This window comes from Lepus europaeus, chromosome 11, assembly GCF_033115175.1.
Source record: "Lepus europaeus isolate LE1 chromosome 11, mLepTim1.pri, whole genome shotgun sequence".
NCBI lineage: Eukaryota > Metazoa > Chordata > Mammalia > Lagomorpha > Leporidae > Lepus > Lepus europaeus.
In genome coordinates, this window is record NC_084837.1 from 56,135,680 (window position 1) to 56,155,449 (window position 19,770).

A 19,770-nucleotide genomic window follows, 5' to 3' on the forward strand; every position below is an offset into this window, starting at 1 on the left:
AAATAACCCTGGAGTGGTTGAGGATACATTTACAATCATTCCAGGATGTACCTGAATATGATACATTTGCGTCTTTGTCTTCAGCTTAAGATGTATTTGTGCTTTTAAAAAGTTACCTAATAAAAAAAATTACCAAGGGCTATGTAATACTTAGCCTTGAGTTTTTTGTGTGTTGTTTCTCAACTTTCACCCAAACAACTGATCGCTTCACATTTCTGGAAGAGACTCAGACAAGTAGTAGGATGATGAGACTGTAATTGAGATTGCAGTGAATGAGAGCAGTGTGCGACTGATAATTAAAATTAGTTTTAGAATTAGAGCTACAGTGTTTGCTTTCAAGAATTAATTGGCTCTGGCCACATTTCATTTAATATATTCTTTGTCCACTTTTTCAACAGTCTGACCAGAGCCCCACAGAGCAGGATGATAGGACTCCTGGCAGACTCCAAGCTGTCTGGCCACCCCCGAAGACAAAAGATGCAGAGGAAAAAGTGGGACTGAAGTACACTGAAGCAGGTAATGTGAAAAGAAGCCAGGTACCCAGGAATGAACCTTTTCCTGCAACAGCTTTCAGTTCTGGTTTAGCAAACTCTCAGAACTTGGGGTTTTGTTTCATTACACGATATAATACTGAAAGCTCCTCTTTCTGGTTTTGCTGTTAACCTTTGCACATTTATTGTTAACGCATCTCTTAGAGGTGAAAGAGGACTGGAGTGGAATGAGTGGAAGGGGGCATGTGTGTAACACAGGAGAAGCTTTGGGGAAGTAATGGAGAAGGTAGGCCACAAATTCCTCAGGAAGCAGGTGGTTGGCGCTCATGAAGGTTTGCGTGAGCTGGCCGTGCTGCTGCAGGAGGCTGAGCATGATTCTCCAGAGCTGAAATCTGATTTGTTGTTTGTCTCTGAGTAATGTTCCTGAGAGAAAGAAACCTTGTGCAGTGCGAACGTACAGATACCATATCAGTTACTCACTGGCTGTTGTTAGACAAAGCTTTATTTAATGCATGGCCAATTTTAAAGCAATCTAACTCTCTGGAAGAGGTCCCAGGAACTTTACTTGAATCTATTTAAATCGAGTAGGAATCTGGATTTTTTTACTTTTTAAAGTGAAAGGTTCACACAAAATTTAAAAAAAAAAATGACCAAAGAATTAGAGGATGGGTGTATCTTAAGTAGGTGCATGCACAAATGTGTCTATATCCCTGATGAACCCGCTTTACCTTCTCCTGATATTTGGAAATTACCTACACATGTCTTATCTTTTTTTGTTGATTGTCATTGTGTGGGTGGTTTTGTGTGTGTGTGTGTGTGTGTATTCAGGTCAGCTCATGTGGTTGTAGAAAAATGCTTATTTTCATTCCTACTCATTAATAACAAATAGACCAAAGTTAGGGTGATTCAGTATGTTCTTGTGGAATATCAGATTACTTCTTGCATCTTGGGATTGTTTCTAGTCTGCATTTGCACAATTGGAAACTTGGGACTTTACCCAGACATTAAGAACTACAGAGAAGTTTTATTTCCTGTGGTATTTGACTCACAGATTGAACACTATCATATCCTCAGGGAAAATATACATGTGTAGCTGTTTCAGGCTTCTTGCCCATTTTTTAATTCCCCAAAATTAGAGTGTGATCCACCTGCCAAGCTATTTTTCTCAGAAGATGACAGAGTGTGAATGATTGAAAGTCCTGAAGTTTGCTTAATAATGAACCCTGTGAGTTCTTACTCCAGTTTGTAGTAGTTTTAGTCTTGTCCCTACCAGAGACAAGATTGTTGGTGCTCTTCCTGTAATTACATGTGTAGGGAAAATATACATGTGTAGCTGTTTCAGGCTTCTTGCCCATTTTTTAATTCCCCAAAATTAGAGTGTGATCCACCTGCCAAGCTATTTTTCTCAGAAGATGACAGAGTGTGAATGATTGAAAGTCCTGAAGTTTGCTTAATAATGAACCCTGTGAGTTCTTACTCCAGTTTGTAGTAGTTTTAGTCTTGTCCCTACCAGAGACAAGATTGTTGGTGCTCTTCCTGTAATTACAGGGCGTTTGCCATGTAAAGAATTAAATAAATAATCGTAATTGGTTTTTTATCCCGTGGTGAGTAATATTTGGAAGCTTTGTACCCCTACAGATAGCCCTTAGTCTTTGTTTACTCTCTGCTTCCACTTCCAGAGGTTCAAAGCTGCATTGCAGTTCACCATGGTAGTGGTTTTCTCAGTCTTTGTATAGTGAAATGTGTACTCAGAGCTACTGAAGATCTTAAATGAAGTGGGGGAGAGGAGGAAGGCAAGAAGAGGTTGCTAATGATAGTTCTGTTGGGTGAGCTCTGTCAGAACCATTGTACTGGGAGACAGGGAGGGCAGGTGTCTGGAGAGGGCGACTGGCTCCGCAGCCAGCTCCGGGTAGTGGGCAGTACCGTGACATAGTTCCTGTGCTCCTGGTCAGGGCTCAGCTTCTTGGAAACCTTCTGGATGCTTTTTAATGTGCTCATCTGGAAGTGTGTTCCAAAGAAGAGTGAAATCTTCCATGTCTGCAGGAAACTTATTTTCTGCCCCATTACTGGATATAGCTGTCTTGTCATTTATTGCTGATTTTGAGGAAGTTAACATGTTCTCTGAACAACTGGTCTCTTAGAAGCATTTGGTTTATAATTGAACACATTTTGTGAACCTACCATTGGTTTCCCTGCCCTCAGAGAAACACTTAGAAAATTTGCCATCTATGGGAAACACACAGATGAATGGAGATTACATCCTGGAATAGTTCAGGGTGTCAGTCTCCTGTTTTTGTATCCTCAGTGTTCCTTATTTTTCCTCTCTTATGTTATTTATCAAAGTAGTGAAATGGGAGGTTAAGACTCTTAAGATTCTTGTTTCTTAAGTGCTGTTAGAATTCTGTGCTGTTCATCCAAACCCAGACCTCAGCAGGGCTGAGAAAGGGATGATGTTTGTTGTCATCTTGAGCCCCGCCCACTGTCCTTGGCTGCACTCAACCACTTTGGACTTGCTACTGCTTTGTTTTTAATGTTCAGAATGTACTTTATTTAATTTGTCATTTTTTGGAGGAAAATGATTCTTATTTAAAATATTCTTTCTTGTTGCTTATCTGTGATTTTCCTTTATTTAAAAAATATCATTGAGTACTCTTTTTATGAAGCCTTAAGAAAACACCTAATAGTGCAGATTAACATGTATTCTGCATTAAAAGGGAAGAGGGTCAATACTGCTGACACTGTCCCTTTAAACTGGAGTTCATCTCTGGGGTTCTCCTGGTAGTTCAGGGCTATTGAAGTGGCAGTGACCAAGGTTGCTCTCCCTGCTGCTCCCAAGCCCCTCCGCACCATCTGCATCTACTCCAACTGAAAGTACCTCCTTGGCAGCTGAATTCTTTGACTTCTGCCAGTGCCTCCAAGACCATTCTGCTGATACCATGCCTACCATTGAGGTGTTCTCACTTGTCTGAGCTCTTGGAACTTTGTTGATGTGCCTGTTGAAACTCCCCAGCGTTCTCCAGAGCTGTTACTGAAGAGACTGCTGTAGGTGCTGGAGTCGACCTGTTCTGGAGGAAGGGGAATGGAATTCCCAGTGTTGATTCACTGCCCTGCCTGGGTTGCTCTGCTCAAATGAAGCAGAATTGTTTTCCCCAGCTCCTGTGCTGTGCTTTCCTGCATTATAGTCACCAGTGTGTTTCTGTGTTTGGAATGCCTTAGAGAATGTTGGAAGGAAAGGAGCGTTTTGTCCTCTTTTTTCCTTGAAATGGGATTGGAATGACAAACTCCATGCTTCTGTAAGAATTGTCTTTCCTCTTCTGAATGCCAGACCTTGTTATTGAAACAAGCTTATAGCAAGGTCTTGCTTTTTTCTCTGGAGTACTTTGAGTACTTTTTCTTTTTCTTTTTAAAGTGGGCTCTTCTGATCCTTAAATGGTTAATAAACTCCTGGTGACTTCCTGTTACCTTTTCTGTGCTGTATACCAGACAGATCTGGATCCAGTAAACTTGAGTAGCAAGTGAGTGAAGCTTGGAGCTAATGTAAAACCCAACCTTGAACTAAATGGACGTGTGTTTTGTGATATTAAACAAGGTCGACTAAGAAGAAAATGTCCATCTTTAAATTTGATGTAGCAAAAGCTACATTTGTCTTGCATAATAAGCAGTGTTTTCTTGCATTCTTAGTACACAACCCCGAATATGGTGGGTGTTATTCAAAGGAACTTCAAAAGGTTCATGGAAAATGGAGTTAAAAAATAAGTTTATTTTGGTACAAAAAAAAATCCACAAACTTTTTGAAGACCTTTATTTGTATTCATGAATTTCAAAAAGTTTTTTGCATCAAGATAAACTTACCTTTTAATTTGGTTTTGGTTTTTTCATGAGCTTTTTTTAAAGATTTATTTATTTGAAAGTCTGAGTTACACACAGAGAGGAGAGGCAGAGAGAGAAAGAGAAAGAGAGAGAGAAATATCGATCTTCCATCCGCTGGTTCACTCCCCTATTGGCCGTAATGGCTGGAGCTGTGCCAATCTGAAGCCAGGAGCCGGAAGCTTCCTCAGGGTCTCCTACATGGGTGCAGTGGTCCAAGGACTTGGGCCATCTTCTACTACTTTCCCAGGCCATAGCAGAAAGCTGGATCAGAAGTGGAGTAGCCAGGATTCAAATTGGTGTCCATATGGGATGCCGGCACTGCAGGTGGCGGCTTTACCTGCTATGCCACCGCACCGGTCCCCCATGAGCTTTTTAAAGTAAGTGTTAGTGACTTGCTCCAAAATCCTTTTAAAAGAATTAACTTGAAAATATAAGGATATTCTAGGTAATTGAAACATAGCATAGGGCTAATCTTCTGTTTATTGCAAACTTGAATGAGACGTGTTTCTAACCCACGTTAGATCACCTTTTTCCTTTTACTTTGTTTAATCTTAAGACTCTTCACTTCATTTTCTCTTGGGTAATTGTTTCTGTGTCAACTAGAGTCCTGTCACAAGTCAAGTAATGCTCAAATTGAATGATTGAGGGGGTTTTTTTCCAGGCCATTCACAAAGGTGTGAGCTGAGTTTAGGAAAAGCCGTGAGATGGAGCAGGATGATGAAAAGCTTTTCCTGCCCCTAGGCCTGAATGATCATGAGTAGGAATAAGCTTTGGAGAGCTAAGAACCTCATAGGAATCTAAGTAGTATGGAATCTAAGTAGTACGGAGAGCTGCTTCCAGACAGGAACAGTGTCCGTTAGTAAAGACAGAACCAATCCATGGTTACATGCTGGGTGTGATGTGGAGGAAACAGCCTGACCCCATTCCATTTCTACTCCATGGTCTCCAGCTCTCATCCCCACTGGCCACACCCAGAGAGAAGTCCGAGGACTGGGAACCTCTTGATGCCATCCTTTGGGGAAGCTGACAGAGCCTAGAGTGGGGCTCAGAAGTGAGAGAGTAGATGTAGAGGGGCAGATAGGTCATCCTCAGTACAGTTCCACTGCCAAGCAAGCAGCCAGCCCCAGCAGAGAGAAGCTTCTAAAGCCTGCCTGGAGAAGAGCATTTGCCTGGTTCTGCCTCACAACACCGGGCATGGACCTCTTAACGCAAGGGCATGACCACGCTCCTGTCTGATCATCCCATGGGTTATAGTTTCTGCTCTAAAGAGTTCATAGAAAATAGATGGCGAGTCTTCAGAGCCTCACTCTGAGGATATCCTTAACATTTTGAGACTTCTTCCAAAATCTGGAGATGACAGAAAGATACAGGAAAAAGAAAAGTATTGCAGTGAGTTTAGCATGCATTTCAGAGCCTTCTGGATGTCCCAGCTGTCTCTGCAGGTCCCAGACTCCAGGGAAGAACCCCGGTTGCAAACACTGAGACCAAAGCCGAGCTTCCTTTCCCATTCAGCTCCTGTTTTGTCTAATGGAGGACTGCCTGAAATGTCTCATTTTTGTCCCCACAAAGTTTAAGGGAAGATGTTGTCATGGTGTGCCTCAAAATCCTGGAAGGAAATGAGGTTAATGTTTTTGGAATTAAAATGGGACCATGTGGGGAACTGTCAGTGAGTCAGTTACACCACAGAACAAATGTAGGAGAAAAAAATCCAACGAAGGAACGCACTCATGTTTTCTGAAATGAGCTGTGCACATTTAGTTTCTCTGCCAGTGTGTGTCTGGAAAAGTTTGTCTCAGCATTTGCAGGGGCTGGCCTGTGTACACACTGCCCTTGCCTTTGCAGAAGACAGAACTTAGCAGGAGCTTTGTGGTTACTGAGTGAACAAGCTGTCTGTACACATGGCATCTGCTGAACTTCAGAGCAGCTCCGTAACATCCTATTCAGAGTGTTTTGGATGAGAGAGAAATAGCCCATCCCGCAACTTAGTAAAGATGCACTTTCTGGTTCGTTTCTAATTTGGGTTTGCCTCGTTATAAAGTGATAGAGCTGTTCGTCACCCTTCCTGGTGAGTCAGACATGCTTGCTTTACCAGCCAGAGAGAGAGCTATAAATATCTTGGAATATTTTATTGGTCTTCTGTAACTTGAATTTTAATTTCCCCACTCATAGCTAACAGGCTACAAGAGTCACACATGACTTTTCTTTAAAGTCATAGCATGCAAATTGTCCTAAGCATCCCCTTACACACCCTGGGCAATGGGTTTGTCCATCTTTCATGAGGCTTTGTGACATGCAGCCATCACTTGATTGTGATAGCCCAGAAACTTGAAGCTATACAGACAAGAGATCAGGATGGCTTTAGATCTGTAAGTGTAGAAAGGGGTATACTGGGACATCAAAAGTGTGACAGACATGCTAAACTGCCACACCCTGCAGAGCTGGAAGCTGTGGAGAGCAGACTGACTTCCCCCAACCCTCCCAACAAGCAAATGGCAGCCAAAGTTTGACCTGAAACAGAGAGTACCCGAAAGTGGGGACCAGGGACTCAAGAGTTACAGTTGTGTTTAAAGAAATATTAGAAAAGATCTTTGGTTCAGGGAAGTAGAAGCAAGAGATTATAATATAGAACCTCAATGTTTATAATTTAAAAATGCATAGCAGTAGGAGCATCTTGGAGATCATTTAGCACATCCTGTTCGTTTTATGGATGCAAGTCAGTAAGGTTTTACTTGTTGAAAGAGACATAATTAATAAATGTGCTGAAGTCACAGACTGAAGAGTATGTCATCTCCAAATAGGAGATATAGTGGAGAGTGATGGATTTTTTTTTCCCCTGTCAATGCACTACTGTATAAAGATCCAACAAGGAAAACACATGGGGACAGGAGCTTTTAACAGTTATGCTGGTTGACAGAAGAAATTATGGGACCTGAAGTGCCAATATAAACCATAAAAGACAGTATATGAGGGCCTCACTGGCTCACGGCAGGTCTGCAGATGGTGACTTGGTTATCTCATACTGCTGTTTGTTTGATTCTTCGTGAAAATCAAAGAAGAGAATTTAAAGATGAATTTTATGCTAGGGAAGCTCACCTAACTTTTAAAGCCAATAAAAATGTTTGTAGTCTGTGGAGTCCTGCTGTGTTCAGGTGAGGCTCATTCAGTTAATACTGATTGAGGCACAGTCTGTGTGGTAATGTGTGATGTATGTGTATTTGATTTTAGGAGGTGAAATAATGTTTTTACTTTAGTGGTTATTTTGGTAGTTCTGTGGGGCCTAAGAAAAACCATAGCCTGCACATTCAGTCTACGATGTGCCTCTTTTGGGGAGATGAAAATGAACTTGCTCTGACAAATTGTATGCCACATTTTACAGTAGCTGTTATTGTCAAAATCTATATGCAGGTGATTCCTGCAAATTTTTTTCCTCTCCTGCTACTCTTTATTCTAGCCACCAAGTATCCTTTCTCCAGATCCTCCACCAGGCAGCCTTTCGCCATTCTGCCTTCACTTCCGCCATCTCTAGCCCCAACCCTAGGTTTCCATTTTCAATTTAGTGCCTTTCTCCCAGTGTCCCTTTCATGTGCTCCTAGCCATCAACTAGTTCAGCAAACAGAGGACACTCCTTTGAATCCCTCTTATAGAAGGTACCTGGGAAATTATAAATAATACTTTTTTATTCTGTAGAAAAACAGAGTACTTCTGTTTCTGAGAAATTGTAAACCCCAAATTTCAATATATAAAGTGAACTCTCAAACCTTCTCCTCCGAGATAAAAGCAATCACCAGATGGAAAGGGCAAGAGCAAGCAGAAAACTATCAAAGAGAAAGAAAAATAGAACCAAGGAAATCCAAGGACATAATTAAGTTTGGCATTATCTTTACTGTTACTTCCATTGCTTGCACATCAACCAGACTTGAATTTGAAGCCTGGCTCTGTTTTGTGCTATTTGTAACCTGGAGCAAGATATTTAACCATGGTTCTGTGTCTTCATATATAAAAATGAGTCTTGAAAATTACTGAGCTTCAGGTAGGAGGTAATGCAGGGACTTTCAAATTGGTGGTCAAGTTGGGTAGAAGTTAGGGCAACCTAGGACCTGAGTTCTTGCAACTGACCCCTAAAGTAAAGACAGTGTAGTCTCATGAGATTGAGCTTTTAAACCTGTGGAGTTTGAAGCCAACTCCAAGTGGCTGGTGTCTGAATTTAGCCAACTCCTAGGAAAACCAGGCAATATCATAGAATAAGAATTGATGTAGATATTGGAGAATTGGTTGGTGTCAGAAAAAAAGATATCAGATGAATGAAGTAACTATTTTCCTTTCTGAATATTTATTGAGGTCATGATACCATGCAGATGTATTTTGCATGGATGTCACCTGACTGAGGCCATTATTTTTATTGAATTCCCTCTCATCCTGTAGACATTTTTCATGTTTCGATAGCCTTCATAATAATCCTTTTTAATGGTTACTTGCTGATGATAATTTTTATAAATAGCTCTAGAGCAAATGTTTTGGGACATTTCAGTTAGGAAGCTGGAAACCTGAGGCAAGTCACCAGCCTACCTAATCATTGCATTAATATATTCTTTCAAACTGGAAGGAACTTTGGAGAATATCCCTGCTTGCTTAGGTGAAGAAATGGGTGTATGGAAAGGTCATCTCACTTGCTACTTCATGGTACAGCCAGAACTAGGATCGCAAGGACTTTTTTCTTTCCATTTGTAATGCAACCCGCTTGTCTCTCAGTCCAGTACTAATTCACCTCCTCCTTTTCCCCAGATTGTTTCTCTCATCCTGATTAAAGAGGGATCCATCTGACTTTCAGGAAGGAAAAAGGAAGGGAGCAGTCTGACAAGTCCAAAGAAAGATAACCATTATGCATAACTCAGTGTGAATTATAGAGAGCAAAAAATCATCCTTCATACTGATCCCTCAACCCACCTAGAGGGGTACCTGTTAATCGCTTTTGTATAGCATTTCAAGCACTTTGGTATGTGTTTGTGTATACATGTGTACAATAACATACCAGGCAAACCGTTTCCACATATATGGGTTCCTCCTGTACAAACTGTGGTAGTATTAGCTACTGCTTAGCCTGTATCAGAGGCCTTCACGTGTCAGTACACGAAGAGCATTCTCATTCTCCTAATGGCTGCATAGTATTCTGTAGAGGAATAGCTAACTTAATAAACTATTCCCTTATCAGTGGACTTCTGAGTGCTCAGAATCTTTCATTGTTACAAGCAATGCTGGAATGAAATTCTTATACATCTGCTTTAGGCATGACTGAATTTTAGGGTAGAATGGAAGCGAATTACTATGTTAAAGTCCTGGCTCACTTTAACCACTGATAGGTACTATCCAATTGGCCTCATAAAATATTGAATCTATTAATATTAAACCAAGACAAGAATAACAAGAATACACATTACACTTTAGGAACATTCATTTAATACATGCCTATCTAATGGGTTAAAAATGACACACTATTGCTTTTTAATACACTGTTACTTTTAATATAGGCAAAATGGAACATCTTTGTGTGTGTGTATTGCCTATTTAGATTTCTGCTTCTGACTTGTTTGCTGGTGATCTTTGCTTGTTGATTACCTGGGTTTTTGGTCTTTTTTCTTACTAATTTGAAGGAGCTTTTTGTATATATGAAGGAATCAATTCCTTTTTTACAATTTCCTTTTTTACAATCTCATTCAGCCTGTTATGTCTTTTTTTTTTTTTTTTTTTGACAGGCAGAGTGGATAGTGAGAGAGAGAGAGAGAGAGAGACGGAGAGAAAGGTCTTCCTTTTCCGTTGGTTCACCCCCCAATGGCCACTTGGGTGGCACGTTGCGGCCCGCACACCGTGCCGATCCAAAGCCAGGAGCCAGGTGCTTCTCTTGGTCTCCCATGGGGTGCAGGGCCCAAGGACTTGGGCCATCCTCCAGTGCACTCCCGGGCCACAGCAAAGAGCTGGACTGGAAGAGGGGCAACCAGGACAGAATCCGGCGCTCTGACCGGGACTAGAACCTGGTGTGCCAGCGCTGCAGGTGGAGGATTAGCCTAGTGAGCCATGGCGCCAGCCCTGTTATGTCGTTTACCTCATATCTTTTATTATACAGAAGTTTTATATTTTATGTTAGCAAATCTTTTCTGAATTATTTGTTGTGATTTGTGGTCGTAAGGAAGGCTTCCTTAACGTCAAAATTAACAATATGTACCTTATATAACTAATACATATATGTTTAGATTCTAATTCTGTTGATTGTATCTATGTGTGATAAAGACATGCTAAAAGGTGGCTGTGTACCATAATGTTAGCGAGTTGGGCTATGGGATCTGATGTTATAGAATCAATTGTAGGCTTCAGCAGCAGCTGACTCCATAATTCTAGGAAAATTAACTCCTTTTTGGGTCTCAGATTCCTTATTTGTAAAAATAAAAAATGAGGGCCAGAGTGCTGTTGGGCAGTGGGCTAAGCTTCTGCGTGCAGCGCCAGCATCCCATATGGGTGCTGGTTCGTGTCCTGGCTACTCTTCTTCCAATCTCTGCTATGGCCTGAGAAAGCAGTGGATGATGGCCCAAGTGCTTGGGCCCCCACACCTGCATGGGAGACATGGAAGAAGCTCTTGGCTCCTGGATTCAGATCAACGCAGCTCTGGCTTGCAGTCATTTAGAGAATGAACCAGTGGATGGAAGACCTTTCACTAGCTCTGCATCTGCTTCTCTGTAACTGCCTTTCAAATAAATAACTATCTTTTTAAAGAATAAACAAAAGAATAAAATAAAGATTATTTGTAGGGTATAAAGAAATAAAGTATATAAAGAGCTTAGGAAGTAGCTGGCTCATTGTGAAACCAAAGTTATGTCAGGTGTTAATTTTGTTTGTCCCAAATTGATAACTACCTTCCCTGGCAGTATTTAATAAAAACTTCATTCCTTCATTCCTGCTTTGCAGCAATGGAGTGCCAGCTCTTCCATAAATAACTTGCTTTATATGCAGATCTATTTCTGCACCCTTTATTATTTTGTGTTGATATATTTATCTTGACCTTGTGCCATTGCTACATCTTTGTAATTAGTATAGTGGTAAAGTTATTTACATGTGTAGTCATTCAGATCACCTCAATTTTTTTCTTGTAAATTTTGTTTAGAAACACATGTATTTATATTCTTGCATATGAGCTTTAAAGTCAATTCCTCAAGAACTCTGGGAGCGAGGGGGACAGTGCTGTGGCTTAGTGTGCTGGGCCTCCACCTGTGGTGCCAGCATCCCATATGGGTACCAGTTGCTGTTGCGGCTGTTTCTTTTCTGATCCAGCTCCCTGCTGTGGCCTGGGAAAGCAGTGGAGGATGGCCCAAGTGTTTAGAGCCCATGTACCCACATGGGAGACCTGGAGGAGACTCCTGACTCCTGGCTTCAGATAGGCCCAGCTTTGCCTGTTGCAGCCATTTGGGGAGTGAACTGGCACTTGGGGGACCTTTCTCTCTGTCTCTCCCTCTTACCATCTGTAACTCTGCCTCTCAAATAAATGGAATCTTAAAAAAAAAAAAAAAAACTATGAATGGTTACCATTGGAATTTTGACTAAATCATATTAGATTTTATATTAATATATAATGTGATTATAGATTTTATATTTTATATTACATTATGTATAATGCTTATAAATCAGTCTTCCCATCCAAGAGCATGATTTTACTCTCTAGCTACTCAGAATTTCTTTTATGCTCTATAGTAAACTTTTAAGATGCTTTAATATAGCTTTTAATACTTTATTGCTGGATATATTAAATGGGACATTGTTGTTTTTATTTTTAACTCTTAAAAATTTATTCATCTGAGAAACAGAGTTATAGACAGGGAGAGAGGTCTTCCAGCCACTGGTTCACTCCCCAAATGGCCTCAATGGCTGGATCGAGGCTGATCTGAAGCCAGGAGCTTCTTCTGGGTCTCCCATGTAGGTGCAGGGGCCCAAGGACTTGGGCCATCTTCTACTGCTTTCCCAGGCCATAGCAGAGAGCTGGATAAGCAGTGCCCATATGGGATGCTGGCACTACAGGCAGAGGCTTAACCTGTGCCACAGTTCCTGTAGCAAAGCTTTTGATATTCTTATGCTTCAATTAATTATTTTACTAGTTCTAGTTGTTTGGATGAAGCTTTGGATATTTTTGGGTAAGCAAATAGGAACTTGCATATTTTTAAAATTGTGGCAAAATATGTGCGAAATTCAACCATTTTTAGTGTACTATTCAACAGTGAACTATATTAACATTGTTGGTGTAAGATGAACATTTTCATCTTGTAAAACTGAAATTATACCCACTAAACAGCAGCTTCCTACCTTCCTCTTCCCTTTCCCCTGGCAATCACCATTCTACTTCTTATGAATTTTCTACATTAAAGACCTCATATAAGTAGAATCAGGCAATATAGCCTTTTTGGTGACCATCCTATTGCTTTTAGAATGATGTCCTCAAGGTTAATCTATGTTGTAGCATGTGTCAAGATTTCTTTCCTTTGTAAAGCTGAATAAAATTCCATTGAATGTATAGGCCACATTTTGTTTTTTCCATTCAGCTGTGAATGGGTTGCTTCCATCTCTTGGCTATTCTGAATAATCTGCTGTGAACATAAGTATGCAAATATCTCTTCAAGGTGCTGTTTTCAGTTCTTTTGGATATTTACCCGAAAGTAGAATTGCTGGGTCATATGATAATTCTGTTTCTACTTTTTGAAGATCTACTACACTATTTTTCATACCAGCTGCACTGTTTTATATTCTCACCAACAATGTATAAAATTTCCAATTTCTCCATGCCTTTGCCAATACTACTGTTTTTTCCCATAACAGCCATTCTGATTGATATGATATATCTCTTTGTGGTTTTGATTTGCATTTCCCTAATCACTGGTGATGTTGAGTATCTTTTTATGTGCTTTTTGGCTGTGTGTATATATCTTCTTTGGAAAAATATAATTTAAATACCATGCCATTTTAAAAATTGAATTGTTAACATCAGGAAAAAATATCACAAATTAGCTAGTTTTCTAGGACCTACAAAGCAAAGCTGAAAAATCATGAATAGACATTCTTGTATTACTCTTGATTTGTAAAGGCTGTCTTCTAATGTTTTCCAGTGAGGTGTTATGTGGAGATTTTTAGTTAACAGTGTTTATTATGGATGTGTGCTTGTGAGTATTTTTACCACAAAAAGATGTTTTAATTTAATGTATCAGTAGTCTGCTTTTTGAAATAAACATATGATTTTCTTCAATGTGATTAGTGGTTTTCATTTTAGATTTATTAGAATGGAACTATCTGTACTTGAGATTAATTCTATTTAGTCATAAGAAAATGCTGAATTTGATTTGCTGATATGTTGGTTATTTTAGGTAAGGAAAAGTCAAAAATAGTCCACCTTATTAACTCAAGATAAGGAAAGCTAAAGGAAATGATGAGGATGTTTTCTAATATTTAGGTAGCAAAGAAGTATATAGTAATTGTGTAGTAGAGCAATAGATTGGTTAAAATAGGAAAAAAAAAAAAAGGTTTTCAGATCTGTCCTCTGTGCTATTCTCTGATGTTATTATCCTTCAGTGTACCACCAATCAAGTCCTGGAGAAGTGAACTTTGATAAAAAGCTGCTATTGTGTGTTGAGCTACATGGCACGGCTAAGGTGTCTCCTAGGGGATTTCCCTTGTCTTTGTTAGAGCACACATTCTATCTTGTGCTGTAATCTTAGAAGGTGTAGGTAAATGGCTGTGACATCAGAGTCACTGATGCTCCAAGTATATCTACCTCTTAGTAACACCAGGCACTTTATTACTGTCTAATTCACCAGTGCTGTTGTTAAGTCCACTGTCACAAATAATAATACATTCATTCATTTAGCAAATATTTGCCAAGAATCTACTGTGTACTAGTAGGAATGATATGTGCCTAGAATACAAACATGAATTGCATAAGACCCTTGCTTTCAAGTGGTTCATGATTCTTTTTGAGAGAATGAGAGGAGGTGGTAAATAAAAAGAGTAGAGTGAGGGAGAGGTGAAGTGTATAGAAATAAATGCAAGAGAATCCTCTAGACGCCTTTATAGAAGAATGCATAGCATATAGTAGAACACAAAAGAGAATGTCATCAGTTCTGTTTAGGTAATTAGGATAAGCCTCATCACTGGACTTGAAGACCATAGTCTGGGTAAGTCAAAGAGGCAAGGCAGAGAAAATGTACAGAGGAAAGATGGTAGCACGTGTTTGTGAGTTCTTATGATTGGTATATAAGGGAAAAGGGGGGTAGGGTTTGCAAGCATGTTAGGCCTGTAGACTTGGATGATGCCTGGACCTGTGAAGGAGAGAGATTATATGTCATGCCATGTTGACAACTTGGGTATTACAGACAAAGGAGAGGAGCCATTGAACGGTTATAGGCAGGAAAAGAAAAAAAACTACATAGGAGTTTTGTAAGACTCCTCTAGGAGTATTGAGGATGCATATGAATCGGGGAGAGAGGTGAGTGGCTGCTTCCAGGAGGTAGGAAGGTCAGTTTGTTGTGACCTCTAGGACAGATGACTGAGGCAATCGATAACTTGTTTCTCTCACTAGCAGAAACATTCAAAAATCCTTATTACTCATGATACTGAGTGATAATGAAATCAGAGATAATAAAAACCAGTAGATAATCTTGTTTTTTTTAATGTATCAGAGATAATAAAAACCAGTAGATAATCTTGTTTTTTAATGTTTCTAGAGCAGACTTCACTTTTTTATTTTATATTTGGGAGGTAGAGTTACAGAATGACAGAAGGAGAGACAGAAAGGTTTTCCATGTACTGGTTCACTCCGCAGATGGCTGCAACAGCTGGAGCTGGGCCAATCTGAAGCCAGGAGTCGGGAGCTTCTTCTGAGTCTCCCACATGAGTGCAGGGACCCACGCACTTGGGTCACCTTCTAATGTTTTCCCAGGCCATAGCAGAGAGCTGATTCCAAAGAGGAGCAACTGGGACACAAACCAGGGCCCATATGGAATGCTAGCTCCACAGGTGGAGGCTTAACCTACTGTTCCACAGTGCTGGCCCCACTCTTGTTTTCTTTTTAGGTTATGACTCATACCTCTTTTCTTGCTAAATTTATTGCCAGGGCTATGAAAAGAATAAAATGAAATCATTGTAGTCAACTTTTAAAAAACATTTTATTTAATTATTTGGAGGGAAGAGTGACTGTGTGTGTGTGTGTTTGTGTTTGGGGGTGGGAGAAGGATGGAGTCTTTGATCTGCTGGTTCACTCCCCAAAGCGTCCCAGGAACCAGGAGTTTGTGGCAAGATACCAAGTACTTGGTCCATCCTCTGCTGCTTTCCCAGGCACATTATCTGGGAGATTGATCAAAAGTGGAGCAGTTTAATTTGTGTTTCTTTGCCTAGCCTGGGATAAATATGGAACTAAACAGTGATTTTTATTTTTCCTCATTATGTTTGTTGATTATCTACTTCTTCAGCTCTAGGTCAATTTTCATGAAGTGAATTCATATAAAAGCAAATACTTAAAACTAATTCAGCTGAAAATTTTTCTCCAAAAGTTACTGAATTGTTTGTTAAAATGAGGCAATGTAAGAAACAGACAGATAGACATACAAAAAGAGTGCTCCCATCTGTTGGTTCACTTACTAAATGCCCCAGATAGCCAGGGCTGGGTTGGGACTGAAACCAGGAGCCTGGAACACAATCCAAGTCTCCCAAGTGGGTGGCAGGAACCCAATTACTTGAGCCATCACTGCTGCCTTCCAGGGTCTGCATTGTCAGCCAACGAGCCAAGAGCTGGAGCTGTGAATCAAACCCAGGCACTCCAATGTGGGACAAGGGCTTTTAACTGCTAGACTACACATCTACTTCCTTTTTTTATTTTTATGACAAGTGATTATCATATTTGCAGCACTCAGAAAAAATAATGTAATGCCATTCCACCAGGGTCTCTCTGATGAGCCTCATACTGTCTGAGAGTATCTGCTGCTCCAGCCTAGCCAATAACTCAGTGCATGTTACCTTTCTTTCTTTTTTTTTTAAACTTTTATTTAATGAATATAAATTTCCAAAGCACAGCTTATGGGTTACAATGGCTTCCCCCTCCCAAAACTTCCCTCCCACCCACAACCCTCCCCTCTCCCGCTCCCTCTCCCCTTCCAATCACATCATGATTCATTTTCAATTCTCTTTATATACAGGAGATCAGTTTAGTATATATTAGGTAACTATTTCAACAGTTTGCCCCCATATAGCAACACAAAGTGAAAAAAAAATTCTGTTGGAATATTAGTTATAGCATTAAATAATCACTGACCTCTGCTCCTTTGTCTTTCAAATTCTGCCTGTGTCCCTGTCCCCTTCAGATCCAGGGTTGCTCCCTTTCTGAAGCCTCTCATTGTTCTCCCCTCCTGGGATCTTTTCTGAATTCCTCAGCAATCAGAGACTGCCTATGATAACTCTTTTATTGCTGAAGTTTTAATTAAATTTTATCTTGTTCTAACATTTTATATGTTTGTGTTAGCTCCTAATTCAGTCTTTCTCAGTCTTAAGTTGGGGAGGCAGGATCATCTGGGGAGTGTGTTATAATATTCAGAAGTCTGGCTTTTCTTTTAAAAAAAAAATTACTTGAAAGAGAGAGAGAGAGACAGACAGACAGACACACTCTTCCATCTGCTTGTTCACTCCCCAAGTGGCCTCAACAGTCAGGGTCGGAGTTGGGCCAAGCTGAAGCCAGGAGCCTGGAACTCCATCCAAGGTGTCCCACGTGGGTGGCAGGGACTTGGGCCATCTTCAGCTGCTTTTCTCAGGTATGGTAGTAGGGAGCTGGATTAGAAGTAGAGCAGCCAGGACTTGTACCAGCTCCCATTTGGGGTGCTGGCATTACAGATAGCAGCTTAACCCACTGTGCCACTATGCAGGCCCAAGAAGTATGGCTTCTTGTTAAGAAATAAGATGTCTACACATTTTGGATATAGTGAGGTGCTAGATGGGCAGTCTCCAAACTCAGGGACACAGACGATCCTTCCAGGGGACAGTGGAGGCATTGGTAATTTTGAGCAAATTGCTTTCCTGATATTCAGCTCCTATTAGTATTTTTAACTTAAATGGGTCTTTGGTCTAATTTCCAATTGAAAGGCATCAGTATCATCCATTTTACATATTTCTAGGATGACACCATGCTCAAGTATAAACAAATCACAGGGTATTAAGTTAAGGATAATTTTAAATAATGGTATCTGAGAAACCTTCTTTTATTAAAGTAACCAAAAGACCCATCCCATTCCTTCCAATAAGAGGTATTTTCAAGAAAATTTAATTTTTATGCTGTTTTTTTTTAATGTGCGGTTTTCATGGATTAGGAACTAATAAAAATTTTTACAACTTAGTCTGGAATTAAATCTTTAAAGCCAGAATTCTTGTGAATGACAGGAAATTTTTACAACTCAAATTATTTTTACATTTGTGTCAATGGATATTATGAAGAAGTGATTAATAAATGACATTCAAGTATAAAACTATTAGTTTTGGATATGTTCTGTAAACAAATGAAATTGAAATATTTTAAGGCATGCAAAGGAACCATGTAGAATTTCTAAATGTTACAATAGGATTCACACCATTTTAAAACAGATGATATTGGGTGGTAAACCAGAGTTATTAGGTCCCATTGGCTATGTTTGAAAGAATGATGTGATAGTTTTAAGATATAAGTATTCATAAATTCCATAGAATTTGTCCTGTGCACCTATTTTTTATTTTTAACTTATTTGAGAGGCAGATGAGAAGTGGACTGTCGTCTGCTGGTTTGTTTATTTATTTAAGATTTATTTATTTAATTGAAGGTCAGAGTTACACAGAGAAGGAGAGGCAGAGAGAGGGAGAGAGAGGTCTTCCATCTGCTGGTTCACTCCCTAGTTGGCTGCAATGGCCAGAGCTGCGCTGATCTGAAGCCAGGGGCCAGGAGCTTCTTCTGAGTCTCTCACGCAAGTGCAGGGACCTAAGGACTTGGCCATCTTCTACTGCTTTCTCAGGCCATAGAAGAGAGCCCATAGCAGAGAGCTGGATTGGAAGTGGAGCAGCTGGATCTCGAACCAGCGCCCATATGGGATGCTGGCACTGCAGGCGGCGGCTTTACCCACTCCACCACAGTGCAGGCCCCTATCTGCTGGTTTAATCCTTGCAAATGGAGGCAGCAGGGGCTAGGCCAGGGATCAGAGCCAGGAGTCAGGATCCCAATCCAGGTCTCCCACATGGGTAATAGGGTCCCAGTTACTTGAACCATCCCTGTTGCCTCCCTGGGTCTGCACTAGCAGGAAGCTGAAATAAAAAGCTAGAGCCAGGTGTTAACCTAGGTACTCCTATATAGGATGTAGGCATTTTAAGTACTAGGTCAAATGCCCATCCTACAACTATTTGCAGTGATAATGAAAAGTTATAGAGATCAATTTTAATATATGTGAGGAGTGTGTTATCTTTTAGAAAAATGTTAGTGGACGCATGAGCAACAGAGCTGAAGAGCGGTGTTCTATTTTATACTTTGAAAACTATTGCATCCAAATCACCCGTGATGGTTTCAAAAATGTAGATTACTGGGTCTCATCCAGGAATGATAATTGGCATGATTATGGCTGACATTTATAATGTGCCAAGCAAGTGAAAGTGACAGGTTCATCATTTCTACAAAGGCCAATGTCACTACTGTTAATCTTTCCTGAGGGCATGACAAGGTTCCTTTCACTGAGGCAGGGTGCCTGACTTTCAGTGGTTACAAACAGAGCCCAAGGTTACAGAGGACACAGCCAGTTCTAGCAAAGTCCCCACCCTGTCCAGCTATGGAGTCAGTTGCAGCATATGCAGGCTCTCAGAGATTCTGTACTCTGTCCTGCACCCCTCATACTTTCTTTCCCCACCTCACCCAAATTCAGTCAGGTGTGGGTGTTTGAAAGGATGAGGCTGTGCAGGTGAGTGGGGATGTGGATATTTCTACCAGGAATAAATCAGTTCTGTCCTGTTGTGTATCTGCACATCCCCTAGCTCCTGTGTCTGGGGTGTGAGCTCATCTTCCAGAACTCTGGGACTGGCCTCTTGAGTTCAGCAAGAAAGGGCTGTGATTTCTGTTTTATTTATTGCATTTGTGATTTTTAGTAAGATCACAAATGAAACAAATCAGTGACTGAAGCGTTCAAGATCATCTTTAAGGTCAAATTTGAGCCCTGATAAGGACAGGAGAATAGACAGAAATGCAGCTTAGAGGGCTGGATTTTCCTTTGTTACCTCAGTTCTATGTGGTCTTCTCATATTACTTTTACATGAATGTTTTTAAAAATATTTTCTAAATTACGTTGTCCTTTTTGAGAGATGGAATACTAGGTACTGATCTGGAATACAAATA

The 19,770-nt window shown here is 40.3% G+C and overlaps 1 protein-coding gene across 3 annotated transcripts in view; it reads left to right on the forward strand.

Moving 5' to 3' along the window:
• Positions 1–19,770, forward strand: part of FMN1 (formin 1) — a 433,901-nt gene that overhangs the window by 114,887 nt on the left and 299,244 nt on the right. For 2 of the 3 annotated variants that reach the window (XM_062205569.1, XM_062205572.1), the window contains one exon: positions 399–516. The exons of the other annotated variant lie outside the window; for it this stretch is intronic. In XM_062205569.1, the coding sequence (XP_062061553.1) occupies positions 399–516 (118 nt within the window). The remainder of the gene's footprint in view (positions 1–398; positions 517–19,770) is intronic. 3 annotated transcript variants of the gene reach the window in all.